Source organism: Nilaparvata lugens, chromosome 7 (genome assembly GCF_014356525.2).
Source record: "Nilaparvata lugens isolate BPH chromosome 7, ASM1435652v1, whole genome shotgun sequence".
Taxonomy (NCBI): domain Eukaryota; kingdom Metazoa; phylum Arthropoda; class Insecta; order Hemiptera; family Delphacidae; genus Nilaparvata; species Nilaparvata lugens.
The window spans coordinates 39063032-39084160 of record NC_052510.1 but is presented as its reverse complement, the minus strand read 5'-3'; the positions used below and the strand labels follow the sequence as shown (position 1 = coordinate 39084160).

The 21129-nt window shown below is 32.5% G+C and overlaps 1 protein-coding gene across 3 annotated transcripts in view; it reads right to left on the bottom strand.

Moving 5' to 3' along the window:
* Nucleotides 1-281: 281 nt before the first annotated feature.
* The window catches only part of LOC111052787 (gamma-aminobutyric acid type B receptor subunit 1), a 38521-nt gene continuing 17673 nt past the window's right edge, over nucleotides 282-21129 (bottom strand). Inside the window, exons 14-18 of one of the 3 annotated variants that reach the window (XM_022339572.2) lie at nucleotides 17651-17907; nucleotides 16910-17047; nucleotides 13080-13220; nucleotides 10254-10301; nucleotides 282-3669 (exon numbers count right to left, since the gene is read on the bottom strand). In XM_022339572.2, coding sequence (XP_022195264.1) covers nucleotides 3640-3669; nucleotides 10254-10301; nucleotides 13080-13220; nucleotides 16910-17047; nucleotides 17651-17907 — 614 coding nt within the window. In that variant the 3' untranslated portion in view covers nucleotides 282-3639. The other 2 variants (XM_022339574.2, XM_022339571.2) reach the window with 2 other exon arrangements.

Here is a 21129-nt window from a genome sequence, read left to right as displayed (position 1 = left end):
ATGCGTATTCTTTCAGTTATTGTAGAATTCATTGAGCTACTTATCAAATATTCAAAGTATTATGTTTAGAATATTTCGGTTAATTTTAACAATGATGAATAAGTATTTCTTCTCATAGAGAGAAGATGTAAAAGCTCAGCACCTCCAATTTTGGAGTAACCTTTTATACTGACAAAATCATTATGAAATACAGTCATCATAATCGTTTTCAAGTTAAGGATTCAAGGAATATGTTTAAATGACGGAGATATGATGAGAGGTTAAACAGGAATAAATCAAAATTGCAATCAACATATGTTTTATTAAAACGGTAATAAATTGGAATAACTTTTCAAAAATAATCACACTTATCTAGAGATACAGATAAAATTTTTAATAGGTAACACTTCTATAATAATTAACATCTGTAATTTATTTTTAAAACTTCCAATAATCAACGAATTTCAATCTTACGACTTGCAAGAACATAACTTTTTAAAACATAATTGCTTATAATTCTAACATTTTATTATTATATAGACCTACATAATTTTTTTCAAGTTGTACTGTTCGATATATGAAATGATTCAAATTTTTTCTAATGATTGGATTCCCCAAATTCAGTCACTTCCCGATCAAAATTTTCTGCTGAGAATGATAAATTAATTGTCTCACACCCAATGAGGACATTTAAAATTTAAAATCCTACTCTTTTATTTTGAATAACCTAGAAATCATTACAAAAAAATACTTCATTAGGATCAGCCAAATTGATTTTCTCTTCTCATCCTCTTTACTGCTTTTCATTACTAAACGTCAATTTTTGTATCATTTATACTTTCTTATATTGGTTAAAACGTCTTACAACTTATTTGATCATGTAGGTTTAAAACCGCCACAAATTCAGTTCAAAGAACTTTTTATAGAAAATTCCTTCATGAATTTTTACACTTTATGATTCTATTGAAATCTTACCATAGATTCTACGGAAATGTTATGTTTAATACCTGAATTCCAAAACTATCTGATTGTGTCAGTGGTGAGGCTTTTCATAGACAACTTTTTTTGAAACCTTTCTGTTGACATGATCACATGACTATATCTTGAAGATATAATTCTTCTGAATACTGTCTGCTGAGACCAATAATGAATCAGAATACCTCACTGTGATACCGTGATATCTAGGCACAATATGAGAGAAATGAGTACACTTTTCATATCGATTAAAGCATAAAGTAGGTACTTTATGCAGTGAAAGCTTTTGTGCGGTGCCTTCCTAATTATTTTTCAACAACTTTCTTCATATCATGATTATTCGTAATCATGGACATTATTTCTGAATGTCAATGTATTGATGAATTTTCTAGCTTTGGCGATGATTTCATTGAGAGAATAGACTATAACAAGAGTAATCATTATCTCTTTCACAGACCTCGGAATCACATTCAATAATACTAACCCATTCCCTCATCAAATTTCCATATTCTTGAATTTCCAATAATTCCTTTTCCCATGAAATGAACTCACTAAATTAAAGTATAACTTCCAATTGATTCACTTCATTCAACCAGATATTTTTCTAGAATATAACTTTTGAGATACTAATTGTAATGATTTCTGAAGGATTCAAAAGTTACCTGATCCAAAGCACTTCTAGTGACGCTCACTCTGTATTAATCTAACACCACTAAATTAGGCAGATTTTCTTCATAATTGACATTATTCATAAATCAAGTATTCATGTAAGGTAGTAATTTGAAAAATTTGAATTATTGATCAACATGTCGAATTCATTCCTAACGTTTCAATCCTTATTCAGTTAGTATTTAATAGTATTGATTCCCTTTACCTGCACTTTTTTCTGTTCACGCAGAAAATGATAATTTCTGACATCTGTGATGATGGTGATTATGGTGATGATATTAGTGATGATGGAATCACTCGTTTGACAGATGAAGGAAATTTATTTCCTGTTTTCCATTCAGATTGCAGTTTTGAGAGGATAGCTCGAAGTTTCAGTTTCTCAGATGCAAATTATAAGCTTCTAGTTCAGGCTATAAGTTTTGTTAGAATTTAGTTCAAGTTTTTGAATTATATTTAATAATCAGTTTTTGTGTATTTATATTTTTCTTTAAATACAGAAATCGCATGGTTATAAAAAGTTCAAGTTCATTAAAAGTAGAGTTTGAAAGTTTTGATAACTCAATCATGATTCTTTGGATGGAAATTGTTTTCTAATTTTTGAAGAGATTTCAAACTATCCAGTTTGATCACTTTATCAACTTTATCAACTTTATCAACAGTCTATAAATTCTGTTATTAATATATTACCAAGATTGAAGAACTCATTCAACGTTTAGAACCACTGTAATATTATGTTTACTCATCCAAAACGTTTGTGTTATTGGTATTGATGTCACCTCGTCCACTGTTTTCATAATTCAATCAAATTATCTTTTCTGTACAATATTGCTGGGGATATGATTGATGTTCTGCTCTCATGATCCTTACTGTAACTTTCAAATTCGCTATTAGCCCTCATCCACCCTTCAACAGGTTACCAAAAATCAAAACCCACCCTTTCAGAATAAATGAAGAATTTCATTCACAACCTTAGAATAATAATTAGTTTAAGCTCTAAGCAAATCCCTTTCGAGATTGCAATCACAAGGGATAATTTTCATATAATAATATTAGTTTCAATCATGCATGATGCTGGACATACCTAATTACATACGTATTGGATAAAGCTAGACATTAAAAACATTGAACATCAAACTATTACATTTGTTAGTTGATCAGTCTAGTTCTAGGTTTTAAATTGGCTTTGCATTTGAGAGACTTCAGATCTTAGAGCCTGGGAGACCTCAGCGTTGATCAATACAGATGTGTGATTTAACAATACTTTTCTAAGACACTTTTAAATCTTCTGAAATTTGATATTGATTATGGAAAGTTAAGAATTCCTGATTCCTGAGTTAGAACCTATTTCTGTGGCCTGTTTCGTAAGAATAGAATGGAATAAAGTTTAAAGAATAGAATTTAGAGGTCCTGGGAAAGAAAATAAGAGATTGGAAATAGGAATACCCTATTTCCGTATAGAGAATTTTGTCTTCAAATACTGTAGGCTACGTGAGTTATAGGCTACAGCCCAATATGCCACCTGTCATTAGTTGATACTTGTATGCTACGTCCAGAGACTTGTGATACTGTATACTTATTGTATAGAAGAAAGCATGTATTCTTGTAGGCTTCTATTTTGGAACAGGTCCCTGGTAACGATCCTATCAACTAATCGCAAAAATAAGAATGATGTATTGAAATGACGTGCTTGAATCACTCAATCTGTATTGATAGATGAAGGTCCCTGGCGATCCCCTATTATATTTATCGAAATAATTCCCTTTTCTCATCATGCGTTAACAATATTATTTCTATCATTTACTTTTCTGAGAGCGAAAATATTAGCTTTTTACTTTTGATAGATCATCTAGTCTATAATTATGTGGTATTTAAAAATCATGGGGACTAGATCAAAACTGTTTTCTGTGTAATTATATTTTGTGAAAGTAGTTAAAGGTTTGAAGGTTCCAACTATTCTAAAAAAGGAGATCACGGTTTGATTTGATTCATTGTACGTTGCTTTTGCAGTCAGGTTTCTCACAGTTGTGCATCGCCTCCCTGCCCTCCCTGGTCAAACAGAAACCCACATTATCAGAGAATTGCAACAGCAAAGGTTGTGGTCAGCGGTTTGAGAAATCACTACTTTCAATACTAACAATATAGCTTAGATTTTGAAGTTTTCTCACATCTCATTCATGGATTGAATTCAAAACTACCTATCCACATTATTCATAATACTGTAGAAAAAAAAAATATTCAGAAACTGATAATAAAATTCTAGTATTGAACTCTAGAATTGACTGTCTCATTGAATGGAGTCTCAGAAAAATTATATCTAATCGTACAGGATTGGAGTTGAATGAATGGAATATATATCACTTTCATGGTACAAAATTATCAGCTCATATTCATGAAGAAATTCTATTCATTGGGAAAATCATGAAAGTAGCTCACTCATTCTCAATGACTCATTGCAAATATTTCTGGCTCATCGAGTTCACTATAAAATATTTTATTATTTTCGCAAAAGTACTGACTCATAGCTTGTATGAAGCTCATAACTGCAGTTGAATAATCTCCTACTGATTTCAGGAAATTGGAAGACACAACTGTACTGAGTGAAGATATCTTGTTATCTATACTGACGATGAGGCGATGAGCATGGACATTGATAGACAAGTAAAATAGACATGTTATATGAAATATTTCAACGTGACATCGAGTTTGTGTGATATGATCTTCAAATTTTTTTATGAAGTTGAACTCTTTTCAATTATTCTAAAAATTCCACAATCATAATAGTTGGTTGTACTCAAAAGAATACTTACTTAAAATATTATTCTTCGAATAGTGTCTGCTAAAATCTTATTTTAGTTCCAATTAGAAACGGATTTGTAACAAGAGAGTTCAATTTCAATCATGATTCTGATAAGTGTTATTGTTTTATAAAAATTCGCATTGGACACTGAAGTGTTTTTGAATTTATCATTATTGAAGTGGAGAGATGGGAGGGTTTAATTTATTATTGTTTTGTTGCAAAATAAGTACCGGTAAATAGTTTCTGAAATTGAACCATCCATTTCTTTAACATCAAACCCAATAAATCTATTTCTATCTTCATTAATCTGATTCGTAATGATCTTATATGGTAATGATCTGGTCGAAGTCCCTAATTTCCTATTTTTTCTTTTTTGTCAAGACTCATGAAAAATATCTCTAATGAAAAGTCTTTCATTAGCCGATATATAGGATATACGGTACTGATATTCGTTAGTATTGGCCGAATTCCAGGATACCCCCCTCTTGAAATTTCCATAGGCTACTGGTTTCAAAGTTGCTGTGAATTTGTAACTCCTTTCAAAATTTTATAAATAAATATTCTCATTTCACATTCAGCATTACATCCCAAACTCAGTTTCATATAAAACAAAATATTGCTTGAAAGTAATGATTTCTCTCCAGTTTTAAATTAAAATCAACATTCTACGTCCATACTTTCCGTCACTTATCCTTGATGAGGGCAATGTATTTTTAGTTTACAAATACCAATGCATTTTTTATGTCTTATCATGCAAATTACACATTAATTTGATAAGGTGTGCTTTGTGCATGAACTGGAATTCATGTCCCAATATTTTTGTGTTTGGGTAGGCAGTTATGATATTATTTTACAACATGCAAGGATGTATGTACATTGAAGGATGGGTTCGATTGGGTAAATAAGCACTTTCCACTGATAATGCATTGGATTTGTAAGACGTTGAAAAAATTGAAGCGATAGAAACCTCTCTTACTGAGGCGATAATGTAGGAGATAAACTTATTATAAAATAATATGTCAAGGATGTATGGACGGACAGAATGGAAAAAATACAATTACTTGTAAAATCTCGTTACAACAACCGTCCAAAAAATAAAAATCAACCAGAGATACAAAAATATCTTGGTATCGAAAGAGGCCTTGATGGTAATTAGATTATGACATCTCAAGTTCATGAGTGAAAACAGTTTTGATCTCCCCTGAAGTGAATGGTTCCAGATTTTCAAGATAAATTCGTATAAGGAAAAAGATTTATAATCACAATATAATATCCATCACATCCGAGGAGGTAATCATTTTATAACAGTGCTTCTCAACCATTTTCTGTTTCTATTTGAAGTTCCACATTCAGTAATACGCTAGATGGAATTGATTCTTTACTATTTTTTATGAGATTCCAAGAATCACTAACTAGTGCTTATAAAAGCCATGCTCGATATAATAACGAGGTTGTGCTTCATAATAATTTATACATGCAAATAATTTGTTTAGTGAAATTATGTGAATAGTTACAATGAATGTGGTGGAAGGAGACTATGATTTTCTGTACTCAGACAAATTTTAAGACTTGTTTGTCAAGAAAAATTTTTCATTTTCAAGCCACAAGATTTGAACCTAAAATTATTGAATCAATGACGTGTTGATTGATCAAGAAACTCTCTTAGAATATCTGATATAGATTCATTTTGCTCATAGTCTGATTCTTCCACAGGTGTTGAGTCAAACTTGACTGATAAGTTCAGGGGAGAAAGAATTCTTCTATTACTCTCAGATCTATAACAATTATTTTTAACAATTTAAGATTTTCCAAGAGTTTAGATGGAATCGGAAAATTTGATAAATGTTTATGTTTAAATCGCATGATATTATAAAATTAACAATTGGCTTGGTTGAGAATCACTGATAACAATGCTCGATAGAAACATTAACTGGCAAACACAACATATCGAAGAGCACAACATTGAAATTGATTATCATTATAATATTTATAAAATACAACATTGTTATAACGAGATTTCACTCATAAGATGCATCAAGCACATACAACATTTAACACAGTTATACGATAGAGATAATATATATATATAATGAACAACAACATTTAATGTTTAGCTTGTAGGTAGGGTAACTCACGTGTGAAGTGTGGAAATCAGGTTGCAGTGGAATTGGTATATTTCATAATTTAGATTTGAAGAATTTTCTCCTTGTAATGACCCAACTTAATTTTCATGATGACTTGATCGAATATAACTTGAGTATACAATTGAAGTTTATGAGTCAGCCTCACAAATATAGCAATAAAACATATCTTCAATTCTTTAGTACTCACTGTGAGATACCATTGCATGCAATGTTATATTTTTTATTTATTTGTTGTAATTTTAAAGTTCTTAATCACGATTTTAAAGGAATAGATTTCTATTCTATTAGTATAGGATTAAGCAATTGGCAATGACTGTTGGATAAACTATTTCCGATTGTAATTACCAGTTAATTTTAATCCAATTTCATTAGTGTCTTATTAATTTGCTATAGTGTGAGAAATCAATCTCACTTTCCTGATGGGCTAGTTAATTGAGAAAATGTATATTTATAAAATGTTAATTCCATTAATATTTCATCTATTATTATTGGCTTGAGTCTTTACAATCATGACCAATAAAGGTCTACTAGTTGAATCTATTCTTATGTAGTACATTACACCACAAAAATTTGCTGTTTTATGAGGAGAGAACTAATAACTCATAGGTTGTAGCTGATTGCAAATAAAATATTCGGTTTTTGTGAAAAGTTTTTTATATGAAAGTAGCATATCTAAATGACATTAATCTCATACGAAAAGACTAGTAGATTATGCCATTAAGCCTGGGAGGAAGCTCGAACAGAAGTAGATGATCTCCTATGATTTCTGCCCAAATGTTTACTGAAAACTGATGTTGTGGAAGATTAGGATTGATGGCATGAGGATTCTCAGCTGCCCAAATATGTTGGTTGTGGATGTCAACGATAGCTGTTCTTGTAAAGGTTGCCTCGTCGGTAAATAAAACGGTTGTTAAAAAGTTTGGGTAAACAAGTTTTACTAAAAACCATCGGCAAATACCATCACAGGGAATACAGTCTCGTGGCAATAGAGTATGAACTTTCTGGAGGTGGTATGGATGTAATTGTTGCTCTTTTAGTATCCTCCAAATAATAGATTGATTGACATTAAACTACACTGACAATTCTCTTGTGTTCTTCTCGGGATGTTCATAAATTTCATTAAGAACTTGTTTTTCTAACTCAACAGTCATAGTAGATCGCGGTCTGCCTGCATAAATGTGCTCTTTGGATATCAAAGAATCTGTTTCAGACAGACGTTGATGAATAGTGAAAAAAAAACCTTGAACTTAGACATACTAGGTTAGGAAAGTTCTCTTGATACAAACGTCTTGCTTCAGTACTATTACAGTAGTGTCCCATTCCATACATTAAATGCATGTCAGCTAATTCGGAGTATGAATGATGACTAAGATAACCTGCCATTTTTTAAAAAGTTAACACTTAACACAAAAGTAAAGTGGAATGGTTACAAATAACTAGTTAATAGATTAAACAAATAACACAGCGCGGTTACAGAGTAGGCCTAACTTACAGTTTGCTTTTTTTTTGTTCAACAGTGAGCTAAAATATTTCTGAAAATAATTTTCAGCTGATAATTTCTTTTAAATATCTTCTTATTTGAAACATAATAAATCAGCTGTTTTGGAACAGCTGTTATTAAAATCCATGTTTTATTTGCAATTAGCTACAATATATAAGTTATTACTTCTCTCCTCATAAAACAGCAAATTTTTGTGGTGTAATGTACTACATAAGAATACATTTTATTCAAATTTTGTTCACACAGCTTACATAATTATTTTCAGAATTAAATTCTCTACAATTTTCATTGCGAAAAATTATTTGTTTACTGGTCATTAAAGAAAGTTATTGGGCATCAAACGTAGAAGTCTGTGTTTTTCTACTTAGATTTTTTGCATATTTCAACTTTTTTCTCAAAAACTACTCACACTGCAGCTTCTAGACAAGTTTTATTCAATTTTTCGGATATTTTCCCATATATTTCCAGCATAAGTTTTTCAAAAACTAGTCCCCAAACAATTCAGCATCGGTGTATTTCACCAGAGGAACTGAATTCCGGGCGAAATCTTTCACCCTGTATAGCTCGCTAATGAAGCGTTTATGGATATATGTTTATATGAACTTTTTTTCTTATTTTTACCTCTACTATCACGTATTAAAATATTTTACCATAATTATGAATCACCCTGTATACCTCTATATACTGTTCTCTTCGCCGTTCGATGATTTCAATGGGATGGTGAATTAGAAATAATATAGATTTCAAAAATTTTAGATGATTCCACAAGAATATTAATACATTCAGTCATGCTTTCTTGATAAAATGATTTATACAAGCACAAACAAATCAAGATTCACATTGATAGCTTGCATTCAACCCTAGATGATTGATTTATCACCATGTAAATGTTAAATCCAAATGTAGGCTAAATTATGTCATTTATGAATGAAACATAAATGTACAAAAAAGAATTGTCTTGAATGTGAAAACATTTCTGTCGCTTAATAAATTCTATGTTTATTCTGATGATGTACTATTCAAAAATTCTAATTCAATCACACTATTCTATTATCTCTTTTATTTTGATGAGTAACTTTTCACTGACAATTAATAGAAGAGGTATGAACATCAGACAATAATGCTTTCTAGAGACCGATGAAAATACTTCAATCATAGAGCTGTAGCTATATATGTTTCATTCAAATTCAGATACTGATAGATGAAAAAATATGAAAGATTTCTTATTAGAAACTGCAGTTCAACCAACTGCTGGAGTAGCTGTATAGTAATTATTTCAAACATGCCCAAAAGGCGCTTCCCCGGCAAAGGAGAGGTACCGGGTTCGATTCCCGGTCTAGGCGCAATTTTTGGACAGTTCCATTCATCAAATTTTCTTTTGTTATTCGTCAGTCTTTGAACAATATTTGCAGTAGCAGAAGTCCCTGCTAGTTCCATTTAGGTATATAGCTTTCATTGGATATTTGAAATAATTACTAAACAGTAAATGATTTATAACCTGTATGGTAATAGTCATAATAGATAGGAATTGAAGATATGATTTATAATGCTGAGATTCTAGAATTTTTTCTCGTGCAATGATTCAAGAATAATTCTTCTTATAAAATATGACATGCAACCAACATTTTCACACATCACACTGATTAATTAAGGATTTAGCACCAATCGGATTAAATTGAACACTGAATTACAACGGATTATCTTGAGGTTGGGGAACACCGATTTAATATTTTGGTAAATTTGTTCATAGTTTAAGGTTTTTGATTACACTCAGCACAGATATTCCACACAGATATTCTCTCATATAGGGGATCACAAAAGCAACACATAGAGAATAATTGTAAAGCGTGATAATTATCAACTTTTTCATTAGAAAGTTGTATTCTTAATACAAAGCATGAGCAGATGAAATCAGTCTAAAACCAATAAAAAACAACAGAAAACACCCACAATGAAGCGCCATGTCAAAATTCTAGCATAAATTATATTATTGAAACATCTTAAAAAGCGTTTATTGACAAACAAACATAATTGACCATGCAATATTCAGAAGTATAACAGAACCCTTTGAAAAGGCGGTAAATAAAATAGCTGACAGGTACAGTTAAGTAGAGAATGTGTTAGTAACTGTAGGCTGAACAACTGTTAAAATCAATTGAAATATGGAATGAAACAAACACATCATCACCTGAATGAATTCAATGTTTTGTAATCTAAGATGACGGTCTTGAGTCTTCTGGAAGGCAAAAAATATAAACAGATGACTTTTCAGTCTTCATTAATGGAAGCCACTACCATAAAATTCCAACTCCACTACAGTAAAAAACAAATTAAAATACGGTTTGATTCGCTGGAACAACCTCTGGACAATAAACAACAAACATGAAAATAATAGAATTCAATAAGAGATTCAAAATGACGATGATTAAATGAACTGCTTTGTGGAATTTACTAAATTGAGAGGTTCTTTAACTCTCACAGTAAGCTATGTTATATAGTATTGCTGTCATGAATAGCCTACAAGAGTCATCCTTCACGTCAAGTCAATACTTCTTTTATAAATAGCTTTGACTTGAGATTCCCATACAGCATTCTAGGGTTGTAGCTGTCGATTTGATTTTTTGAAAATCGTTATTGTGTAAATATCGTTTGGTTAGATATTAAGAAATAAGAGTTTAAATGTGAATAGGCCTGATTAGAACATAATTAAGGATTTTTTTATTAATGAATGAGTTATTAATTAATGAATTATTTTTTATTAATGAGTTATCTGAAAAATGCTGTCTTGAGAAGTAGAATAATCATATTTCTAGATAATTTTATTGATTTACTGTACCTCAATAATATCAGTGGTTGGGGTGCTTTATTGGATGAATTTGCGGATTAAGGCTGAAGCATGGTGGATATTCGAACGTATATATATCACTTGAAAAATCAAGTAGAATTATAGTCATGAGAGGTAGGCTTTTCGGTATAAAAATTCAAATATATAACAAACTTTATGAAATTGCGGTCATTCCTTATAGAGCCACTTCAGCTCTCACTGATATTCAACGTGCAATCATTAACATTATAGAATGACTCACTATTCCATTATATTATCAAGCTCCGCATGATATAAGTGAACTGTTTCTAATCGTAAGAATCTAGAATCTTGATAAAACTGTAAAAAATGGCCGCAATCACTGATACTGTCTCACAAGTCTTGGACCCATCAATTGATTATGCTTAAGGTTTAGAATGTAATGTGTATTAATTTCTAGAATATTATCAAATACCGTTTCATTGACTATACTCAACATTAGACTTCTTTTCAGTTACTGTGGGTACCGTTAAGTGCAATGCATACTTATTCCTAGGAAGTACCAAAATAATAGTTACCAACAGGTATAACTCAACTCCAATCTTAGCTTTTTGATTCAAATCTCAAAATCCTTATTCTATCAATATTCATCTGCTATACTCATCTTTCACACTCAACTCAGATATAAACAATGAAATATGATATCACTACTGCTCCATAAATATTATGTGATAATATTTCGATAAAAGAATGCAAATTTCTGATTCATGATTCGAATTATAATATCATTAATAGAACCATTACATTGTTAAAAAAGTGATATCCTTCATTTGAAAACTCTAAAATGAGCTACAGTCTATTCATCCAGGATTGGAACAATAAACTGTAAAATATACAAGCACTCACATTCATTCCATTCCAGTTATTCTAATCTCAAGTGACGACTCAACTCACCATTACAACAAATCACACAAATCAAGCATTCAAAAAGTTCAATGTCCACAAAAACTGATTCACAATTATCGAAATAATTATTGATTTCAACATGGAGGAATTGAACATCGTTAACAAATAATACCTAGCGTAGAAGTTTGAGAACTTTGCAAATGAAGAAGTAATAATTTCGTGAATTCAGTAATTCTTGAGTCGGATCGTTGATAAATCGTTTTTAAGTGATGAATCGAATAATAGGTTTCGAAGTAATTATCTTCAATAGATTTTTAAATGTTCTTGAGAAGAAGAAAATTTCAAAGATTTTAAAAATATAATAGTCACTTGCGAAAAATTGATAACCGTAAATAATACAATAAAACTATATTTATGTGGGTCATCATCCATTGAAAGATCACAATCATGAACTTTAAGAGTTAATTTTGGGAATCATAATACATAATCTGGAATTTAACTGAATTGATGAAGTTTGGACTAAGGTGAGGAGAACAATAATTATATGCCAAACAATTTTTATAGATTGAACAAATCACTTTTTAAAACATTGATATAGGTATTTATAAATCGATGATACGGATTGACAAAGTTTTCGAGTTATAATATTCTCTGGGATAAATGATTTTAGGATGATAATTTATGCTATTTATATAACTCAGAGCTACAAGTAGCTAATCACATATTGAGAAAAGCGAATTTCAAAATTATAATTTTGAAGAAAAAATTCTTCAAATGAATGTGATTATTACACTAGATTTTAAACGGGTTGATAGAATTGGCTAACTCGGAATTCGCTGACTCGCCATATGAATCAATACCAAATGGTCATAGCAGTTTTGATTTATACAGCAGTTTCTATCAATTTTATCAACCCTTTTAAACTATGGAAGGGATAAGGAATGTTGACAATATATTCATGTGAATCATGAGTTGGGTATATTACATCATTAATTTATTATTGAATTAATAATTGTAATATTATTGATTAGTAGGCTTGAATTGCAGCCTATTTGCATTAAAAAAGTGTTTTGTGGGAGCAATGATCTATGGTTTAATAGAATAATTATTGGGAATAAAAAATAGGCTACTCAACTGATTTGTTTTGAGTGATATTATAATCTAAAGATAGGACTCGGAAAACTCGAAATCTGAAGCACTGGCTCTTGAGGAGCGGGTGTAAATGGAGACTCCGCCACCAAACGCACTGTCTGAGGTGCCCTCGCCTGTAATAAAGTCGGCTACTATCAAATTGTCTTTGTTTACCGTTAGATGGGTGCTGCTCTGGTCGGTGGTGGGGGGGCCCATGCCCCCAGGGCCGCCACCCCCTCCCGGTCCCACCACACCGCCTTTCAACGCGTCACGTTCTGCCAGTTTGATCTTCAGCAGCCGGATTTTCTCCTCTTTCTGTGGGGAAAATTGAGGGTAAGTTCGCAACACTGTTGAAATAATAATCACCAAATGCAAACTGACACCGAACTCTATTGAATTTTTTTAATCTAACCGACTGGACTCCATTGTACAGTGTGGTTGTCTACTACATACAGTTCTCTATTAGAGCAGGATTTCCAGATATAAGTATCAGTGTCCAATTGAGTAAATTATTGCTCCCATGAGTTCTAATGGCACTATTCATACTCGTTTGACCGGTGCTAAGTGTAAATTGTATCATTAGTGCCTATGTGAAGTATATTGTTACTGAACCGGACAGGACATAGACTCTGATACTGATAAGTGCGAATCCAACTTTGTAAGAGATTATTAAATGTCTGGGGACAACAGAAACCCATAATACGGCTAGTCCGATTAAAACGATGACCATCCCAAAAGTTAGAATCTGTCTCAGAAGTCTTCCATTTTACATAATTTTATATAATGAGTGAAAATGACGATGTTGTAATTGTACCTACTTATGTTCAAATACGGTACTCATTTCATCAGTTAGTGCCGGTTGCCCAAAAGCCGGTTGAATGGTTATTCCTCGAGAGCCAATCAGAGAAACTTTATTTCCCAAAAAGCCTTCTGTGATGGTTCTCGTGAAATTAATAACGATTGAAATTTAACCGGGTCTCGTGCAACCGGCATTAGAGTTCTAAAATATTCCACCAGATGATGGCTCAGCATCTTAGCGATCAACTACGTCTACTTCCAGTCAGGAAGAAAATTCCTTTCCTGAGAAAATTCAGGGTGAAATGGTGTGGTCCGGAATGGTAGCATGATATTCTTGTCAACAATTGATATAGCTTGTAAGACACTTTTATAACTAATGGATTAAGCCTTAAGGGATTAGTTCTAAGAGGGTCTGACCTGAGCTTGCTGGGTCACGTTTTAAATGACTTCTGTGTTACCATACAGATAATTGATATCCTATACTATCAACGAGAAATTTCTATTTATATGTTTATATGTCTGTATGTCACCGGATCTCGAAAACGTCTCTAACGATTCTCACGGAATTTGGAACATAGTAGGTTTGTAATATATAAGTTCGATTCCACTAGGTCTCATCCCTGGGAAAACTCGCTGAAGGACATGAAAAGTATAATAACTATTCAATTCCACTAAAGGCCCAATAGACACTTTCAACACGTTCGATTCCACTAGGTCTCATCCCTGGGAAAACTCGCTGAAGGACATGAAAAGTATAATTATAACTATTCATCCTTGGAAAACAGCTGATAATTTCGTCGTTTGTCGATAGTGGAAGTGAGTGAGCGACTGCATGTGTGTAGGATTGAAACAAAATTTTGACCTCAGTTGTTAAACTATTGCAATCATTTAATCAGGTACTTAGTGCCGGTTGCTCAAAAGCTGGTTAAATTTTAATCCTGATTAATTCCATAAGAAGCAACCAGAGAAGCAGTCTTTTTGAAATGGTCTTCTCTGATTTGATTCACGTGAAATTAATCAGGATTAAAACTTGACCGGCATTTGTGCAACCGGGCCTTTGTGAGAGAGATTTTTGCATTCCACTGGGAATTAATCTCAATCCACTGTGATCAGATAGGACCTTTCTGTATGAACTATAAATATTTTATAATCTCCTCTTTCGTAATAAATTTGGTGCTTTTGTACTCCAGAGCAAAGCTCGGTCCCCCGATATTAAACATTGAGCATCCTCAATATAATCTGATCTAGTAGGCCAACTAACAATATTATATAGAATTACGAGCTACAATCGACTGCTATTTTCTCCCTTTTGGGTTTGATTCCTGACTAGGGATTGGTATCGAATGACAAAACATCGATGTTTTCTCACCTTAACATATCGATAAGTGAAAAACAACGAACAGTAAACATCGATGTTTTTAGACATCGGTGTATCGCCCTACGTTTTTACGGATGATTTATGAAGACTATTAGACTATTTATTTTTCACCTTAGAGTGACTTAGATAGTGAAAATCAATTTCCTTTTTTATGTATATGTAAATGAAAGGGACAGAGCCTTTGAAAAGTAGTTAACAATAAAGAAATATTATTGATTGGAAGCAGCCAAACTGAAAGTTTATAAATTGTTTGTAATCTGACGTGACGTGACGTTCGCACCGGAGATTAATATATCGAATTTAAAAAAGAAAATCTAATATTCTAAAATATTGTTTTATGGATTTGAATATTTGTTAATATAAAACAAATTACGTTATTTTTTGTCCAAATTTTGTAAAGAGAATAAATTTGAACTAATAATATGACTTTTTTATTAAATGGATGATAAGAATGATAAATACTTTTTAATGAATAAATACTCAAAAAACATGTTGAAAACGATGGATTGATAGATTTTTATTAGTAATTATATTGATACAGTGAAAATGATGTAATGTACAGTATATGATACTTTACACTTATTCTTTTAAAAAATGATAAAACAGGGTGAAATCAATTTCATTGAACCTACATCACTTCTGTAATAAGCTTATAGAGTAGAAAAAAATTATTTTGACATAGATTGAAACTCAATTATTTCGAAAGTAGATTGAGTTATTGGTATATATTTTTCATAAATTTTGAAACACTTCAAAGTACAATAAGAGCTTCTAAAGTGACAACAATTTTATCTGGAGCTATTGTTCCAATATTTTAACAGTTACTAACTGGAATTTCAGCAATTTTGGACTTGTGGTATTCAAGTGACAGTCTTTTGAATAATTAAAGTCAGGTTGTGACTAGAAAGATACATACACTCTAGTTCAATAGATTTGTCATCTTCATAGTTTAGTTTTACTCTTCACTCTTGGGATATCCTCGAAGATTCGGTCTTGCAATTTCACCCTAAGCCAATTTTAGCAATCATTGATACTCATATCATATTCATTCAATACTTGATAGATTTTTTTAGGAAATGAAAATAGATTAAGTTTTTTTATATGAATATCTGCACTCCTTACAATACAAGGAACTCTTTTCCAGAGCTGAATATAAGCTTATAGTGTTAAACGCATGTTTAGGAAATAATTATTGTAATAAGAAAAAACTCTTTCTTCCTAAGAATCGAAGAATCCGTCCTCTTATTCAATTCTAAATAAGTATCTTACCTTGACACGGGTATGTAAATCTTCAGGAGTATCCAACAGTCTCACATTAAAATACAGAGAGCCTGATTGAAAAATATCAATCTGCATGAAGTCAAAACTTATGCGAGATCTTTCACAAGAGTGATCTACGAATAACACTAAACAGAATACGACACTAAATATGACAAAGATAATGATTATATTCTGTTACTATTGCTTATTGCTCTCTTCAAACAAAAAAAACTTAAATCAAATCAAAGAATTAGAATCTTTTTCACTTTTTAGTTGAAAAAACATCGGATGACCGATGTTTAGGTAAAACCATCGATGAGTGAAAAACATCAAACAGTAAACATCGATGTTAAATGTTTGATTTTGAAACATCGATGTTTTTAAACATTGATGTATCGATACTCATCCCATTCCTGACAGATAACCCGCATCCTAAAACATAATTCACTTTATGAACCAAAAACGACTGCGGAGCCAACTTAGAAATCGAACATCATGATAAATACATAGTATTGGCTCAGGAGTAAAGGCTTTTATCCAAATAGTAATAGTTAGATAAATGACTTACTTGTGCAATGAGTTGTTGCAATTCATCATTTTCAATGAGCAGCTTTTGATACCTATCTTCATCTTCTTTGGAAACGCCAACATCCGGGTTGTATTTCGATTCAGCCTTATCACGTGGGTGTCTTATCACTTCAATAACCTGTAATTCAACATCATCATAATAATAAAACAGTTTTGGAATTATCGTCATTATCCACTTAAATAAACTCGATATAATGTTTCAATCTTCATAGAGTTTATGACACCAAGATTCATATCAAGATTTATTGAGAATATTTGAAACTTATAGTCGTACAATTCAGATTATCAACAAACATAACATTCAAGCGCATGGACGCACTCTATATAAGAAAACTTTCAATAGACATTTCCAACACTGATAAGTTTTTTTGGAACCCACCCCCAAGATTTAATTCTGAGACCCCCAAGCCACCCTTAAGAATTTGAAAAACTCAATTTGAGACTCAATTGAGAGTCACAATCCCCCCCTTGTAGGCACCCTTCTTGACAGGATGTAACTTCATCAAGAATGGATCAAAAAGTGCGGTGCACATCCAAAATCAAACAAATGTTATGTAGAGAAACATAATCAACTCAAGAATCTTCCCTTGACGTTAAATTTATCAACTTATTCTAAGTAATAATATTTCATGACATTTTTTCAAATAGGTATAATCTAGAAAAGCGTACAAACATTGCCTTGTTGAATACGATTTTCGCCCAGGAAATATTGAAGACTCACCTTGGGTACAAAAATCAATGCCATTGACAGAAAACAGCAGAAAATGAGGGCCAATGCAACAAAAGCGAAGCTGGCATCCTGCTGGGAGGCAATGACCATTGTGACGGGGGCGGTGATCAGGCAGAGCACAACCACATTGTAAATCGACATGCCGACGTAGCGAGAGTCGTTGATCTGCTTCACCTTGATGCTCCTCGTTTCATAGGCCAGGAACAGACCAAACACAAGCACTAACCCTTTGTAGCCATACATCAGTCCTGCAAAACATAGAGAATTCGTTTTCTATTGAGAGAAGTTATAGAAGACAGTTACTATTGATATGAATATGGTTATGATCCACTTGTGGGAATAATATTGAACATGAAGAGAGATTGATTGAGTACTTTATTTATGTAGATTACAATATATACTGGCTTATACACTTATATACAATAGCTTACAATACAGCAAAATTATAGATGAATTTACATAATATAGACTAAGAAAATAATTATTGAACTGTATATGATATGAAAAAGCAATTTGTAATATAATAACTATAGATAATTATATTGTTATGCATCTACATAAATTGGCGAAGCTTTGGACATTTGTCCATTCTTTGGAAAGAATATTAAAAATATCCTTCCCTCTAACTCTCTACCAAACTCTCATAGTACCAACTCTCTACCAAATCTCTCTCAGAGAAAGAGAGAGAGAGAGAGAGAATTGAATTGAATTGAATTGAATCGCTGCCTTTATTAAAAACCTAGGAGGGCGAAGTTAGGGCGCAGCCGGCCCTCTTTTACACTTAACCCTCCATACAATTCTAAGTTACAACTAAACAACTCATAACAATGAACTAAAGTAAAAGAAAACAATAACTTAGAAAACAAATTAACAAGAAAAAAAATATATATTATTATAATAGAGAAAGAGAGAGAGAGAGAGAGAGAGAGAGAGAGAGAGAGAGAGAGAGAGAGAGAGAGAGAGAGAGAGATAATTAAGGTGGAATAGAAAACAGTGGAAATTCTGTAAATGGAGAAGTATCTGAATTGGAAGAATTTTCATAGAGTTAATAGTTATTTGAATTTTCAGCATTCCCAGATATATTTCAATAAAACTAGTTCTATTGTTCTTCGAATGATCGAACAGAGATTGGTCAGGTATTCCTATGGTTCTGCGTTTGATGTATGGAGTTCCAATAGACGGTACAAGCTTCATAGTACCGTTCACTAATCTTTAGTAGAGTTTCAAGTACAAGCGTTCTAGTTGGATTTTCAAATCTATAATATTTTGTAGAATGGAGGAATTTGGCTTTAACATGTACGAGATAGGAAATACAAGTTTGACACATTATTACTCATGCAGGGGTGCCCGCAGGGAGGGGATGGTCTCAAAAAAGTGGGAGTTAACAGTCTTTGAAAATACTATCGATGAAATATTTCTGTTCAGGGGATCGGAGGGTGGAAGCTGAATTTTCTTCCAATTAAGGAGGGGTGGTCCATTTTAAGAGTGACTTAATAAATTGTGAGCTATAATAAATTGTGCGTGTACTAATGAACTGATCGACTTGATCATTTGGAATTACCGAGGATAGACTTATTCCCATTTTTAATAATCAATCGATTTTCATTCAACAATAGAACAAATTTATTCAATTTCTGAATTAAAGTTTACGCAATAATAAAGCCCAACCAAATAGAGCTTTCTTCAAGTGACTCCGTTGTGTAATTGGTAGAACGCAAGTTTCATGAATGAAAGTCAAGACCAATATATTTTTTTTCTCTGAAGATATTTTCAACTCTGATAAAGATTATCCATTGATTATGACAAAATAATAATCAATTTTTCTATATTCCTGGACATTGGGATATTGCATTTTGAAATACAACATTTTCCCGGTGAAAAGCATGTGTTACCTGCTAGTACCCGGCCCGGGCAATATATTTATCTCGGGCCACTCCCGCGTTTCGGATGGACATGTTAAACCGTCGGTCCCGGCTGCCTACAAAGCAGTCGTTAGGTCATGTCAGAGGCCCTGAAATTGATCAGTTGCGACCTGAAAACTCTGACACCAGACCTGAGCCAGCCAGGTCACTCGATATTATTATTATTTTACCTGCTAGGTGAGGATGATATTGGACAAAAACATGATACTATCAAACAGAGAGCTAGTAATATCTGTAGCTAAGTAACGCTTTCGACACACCTAGAACCAGACAGGAGACGACAGCTCTGTAGCTTCAGTTTCCATGCCGGCCTGCTGGTGTTCTCGCGTTATTTGTCTTCTCGCTCAAAGAAGTCCTGTTGGCTAGAGTTCTGATCGAGCGATGCGGTCTGACAGTCAGTGGTGTGTGTTCTTGATTAGCAGGTATTTCCAAGAACGTGCACCTTGAAACACCTAACCGTTCTCTGTCTATGCATAGTCTAAACTTATACTTTTCGACAAAGTGCTTAACTTTCATGAATCTACCTCTCTTCCTCCTCTTGATTGATCTCCTTTCATTCACAGAAATGGAGTTTAGGAATACTGTATTCTTCTTCTTCTTCTTCTTTCCATCAAGGATTAGGCTCTTGCCTGTTCCGACTCACAACAGTATAGATCAAATTTATTAAAGCCCACAGTAAATCTAAAATTAAAATTGTTCTATTTTACATTATACAGTAAATCTATAATGAAACTGAAAATGTTTAGCAGCTATTACGTATTATGTATTCTATTGTAATTTTTTTCTTGGTCTACCTATATCTCTTTTCCGTTTCGGGTGGTAGTTCAGAATCTTCAAGGGAATCCTTCCTACTGGCAATCAGTTGACATGCTCTCTCCATTGGTTGCAATATTTACTGTTTCATCTGTAACTTAATTATTGATCCTTGATATGGAGTGTATAGCAGCTTGTGTGTTAGAACCTACATAAAGTATTAGTATATTCCAGGATGGTCTTTTGAAAAAACTAACTATAGACCTGCAATTTCTCAAACAATTCTATATCTCTTTGATGTTATTGTGGAGAGCTGTTTGGTTGAGAATTGAAACACGAAATACATATTCCTCAATCCGATTGGGTAATGAATTTATTTCCAGATAATGTTGAAGGGAATAACTGCCAGGAAGTGACTCTCTCTGCTAGAGACATGCTTACTTCTCACCTCAACCTCAGCTTTAGGATATAAAGGTGCGAATATAACGAGTAAGTCACGATAGATTCCACGATGTCACTAAACATCTGGCAATGTGAAAACATACCAAGTCATAATAATCCAGTCACTATAATATACATTGGTGCATGCAGTTTATGTTGTAGTTCTGATTTCATGATATATTATTCGGGTACAAAAGAGAAGTCCAGAACCAATTTCTTCATGCAAAATTTCCTTGTGCTATATACAGAGTGACCCAAAAACCTCGTATTTTCGGCTCATTTTCCAGCTTTCAGCTGTTTCTGCCAAATCTAGTAGTCGGACAGAAAAATTTGCTCTCGCCTTTTTTTAGACTA